At 44.7% G+C, this 2,336-nt stretch overlaps 1 protein-coding gene across 1 annotated transcript in view; it reads left to right on the plus strand.

Moving 5' to 3' along the window:
• The window catches only part of LOC107301228 (coiled-coil domain-containing protein 3-like), a gene marked incomplete at its 3' end in the record, with an annotated part of 5,424 nt that extends 3,322 nt beyond the window's left edge, over positions 1-2,102 (plus strand). Inside the window, exon 2 of the mRNA XM_015830482.1 lies at positions 1,928-2,102. Coding sequence (XP_015685968.1) covers positions 1,928-2,102 — 175 coding nt within the window. The remainder of the gene's footprint in view (positions 1-1,927) is intronic.
• Between the last annotated feature and the right edge of the window lie 234 nt (positions 2,103-2,336).

Genomic DNA, 2,336 nt, shown 5'->3' on the forward strand with positions numbered 1-2,336 from the left:
CTCCTCCTCCTCCTCCTCCTCCTCCTCCTCCTCCTCCTCCTCCTCCTCCTCCTCCTCCTCCTCCTCCCTCAGAGAGCACCAAGGATACTTGTCCTCTTCCTCCTCCTCTCCTTCTCCCCCATTCTGCAAATCCCACTCTAACCCTGATGACGTTACCTAGTTGGGTCATGAAATGTCTGCAAGAGAACCCCTCCAAGCTCAGAGAGCAGCAAGGACCCCACAATTCAACCCTGAGTTACAAATATCCTCTTCTATTAGTGATTAACAACACGTAAAATAAAAAGGGGTGCATTTTCAGACTCTGCACTATTTGAGTGAGATAACTCTGTGAGATACATAGACCAGCCTCTTTTTCAGGGTTACAGCTATTATTAGTGTGACTAGCACAATGTGTATCCAGATGAAGGCTGATGAGTTGAAGATCAGTTCTCATTACCCTCCATGCAAAGTTTTTTTAAAAAAGGAAAGCAAAATCTTCCTCAACAGGAATTCAACTCCTGATCTCCTAAAAGACATATTCATTTATTTTTTGCAACTATATAGAAGCATCTTGCCACGATCTTCTTCCGTGGTCTTTTTAGTTTGCCATTTTAGCTACAAGTATTGAGAATATCTGGCTTTGCTCATTTTTTCTTGATCAGCTGAAGTCAGCAAGGGCGGAGAGCTGAGGAAGCTACAAAATCTCAACTCATAAAACAGAGTTAGAAGGGACCTTGGAGGTCTTCTAGTCCAGCCCCCCCTTCCCCCCCGGTCCAGCAGGAGACTGTATACCAGTGATGGCAAACCTTTTAGAGACTGAGTGCCCAAACTGCAACCCCAAACCCACTTATGTATCATCAGGTGCCGGATGGGCGTGGTCCATTGGGTGGGTGTGGCTCATTGGGTGGGTGTGGCTTTGGTGGTAACGGCAGACTAGGTGGGACTAAAAAGTTCAATCAATCAATTCCAACTTTGCGAGATCTTTTTTTTCCCTGCGAGAAGTTGAAATTGATTGATTGAACCTTTTTTTTTTTTGCACACGGCGGCGGCGGCCTAAAGCAAAAAGGTTTTATAAAACCCAGCTGAAAGCCTAGGTCTGGGGCGACGGTGCGCGTGCCCACAGAGAGGGCTCTGCGTGCCACCTGTGGCACACGTGCCATAGGTTCGCCACCATGGCTGTATACTATTCCGGACAAATGGCTGTCCAAGCTCTTCTTAAAAACCTCCAGTAATCTTGGAGTCCTCCTCAAGTTGAGTCATACAAGCTACATCCGTGTAGTTTCCCTCTGTTTTCAACCATAATATAGAAGTGCTTTGCCACTGCAAATATATTGTTGAAGGAAAAGTCTTCATCATGGTTCAGTCCAAGCCGAGAATAAACAAAATGGAGACTGCTTTAGAAAGAAGGTTGCAGTTTATTGAAGAGGAGAGCCAGACAGAAAGATGGCTCTGGAAGAAAAAGAGGGCAAGCACATGTAGGGAGTGGGTTTTTATACCCTCTGGGGCTCTTGAGGTTGTTTCCTGTTCCTCTTTGAGGCTTCGTATTTCTTGTGTCATGTACTTTGACCTGAGTCTGAGTGTGCCCCTTTGGCATCTGTGGGTTAATCCTATTATCTCCTGTCTTAGAGTTTGGGTGGGGTATGTAGATTTTAGGTGTCTTTGTTTTCTTGATCTTCTAGCTGGAGGGCTCCAACCTTTCTGAATGGATTATCACATCTACATTTCTACAGAGCTGGTTTCTGCTTGGGGGAGGGAGACTTGGGGCTATTAAGAAAAAACTGGGCATGCTCTTCTGCCTCTTTAAGATCCTTGGAGGAAATATATTTTTCTGCCCTTTTAATATTTCCTTCTTTGGGGGGCTGACTTCCCACAATATCTTTCCGAATATTTTTCCCCCCCGTCTATTCTACAACACCGTTAAACCTTGATCTTTCCTCTCTTTTTATAGAATGGATGAGAATTATAATCTCCTTCCACATGGGGTAAATTTCCAGGATGCGATATTTCCGGACACGCAGGAAAACCGGCGGATATTTTCAAGCCTTTTCCAATTTTCCAACTGCAGTCAAGGGCCCCACACTGCTATGTTCTCCAGCGATTGGGACACGCAAGAAGACAACAGGGTAAGGCTATTTTGGTGTATATGTTTTTTTTCCCCTCCAGGAACCAGTTACCAAACAGAAGATTGTCGGATGCAAGTTTCTTTTTAGCTGTATGAGATTGTCAGTCATCCAGGACAGGGTGGTCCCCAAAGGTGCTTTTTGAAAAGGCAAACTGGATTTTATTTTTCCTTCAAGGCATTTCGCTTCTCATCCAAGAAGCTTCTTCACTTCTTTGAAGAAGTTGCATATTTGAAA

The sequence above is a fragment of the Protobothrops mucrosquamatus genome, unplaced genomic scaffold (genome assembly GCF_001527695.2).
Source record: "Protobothrops mucrosquamatus isolate PMUCROS unplaced genomic scaffold, P.Mucros_1.0 scaffold10824, whole genome shotgun sequence".
In the NCBI taxonomy this organism is placed as follows: Eukaryota; Metazoa; Chordata; class Lepidosauria; order Squamata; family Viperidae; genus Protobothrops; species Protobothrops mucrosquamatus.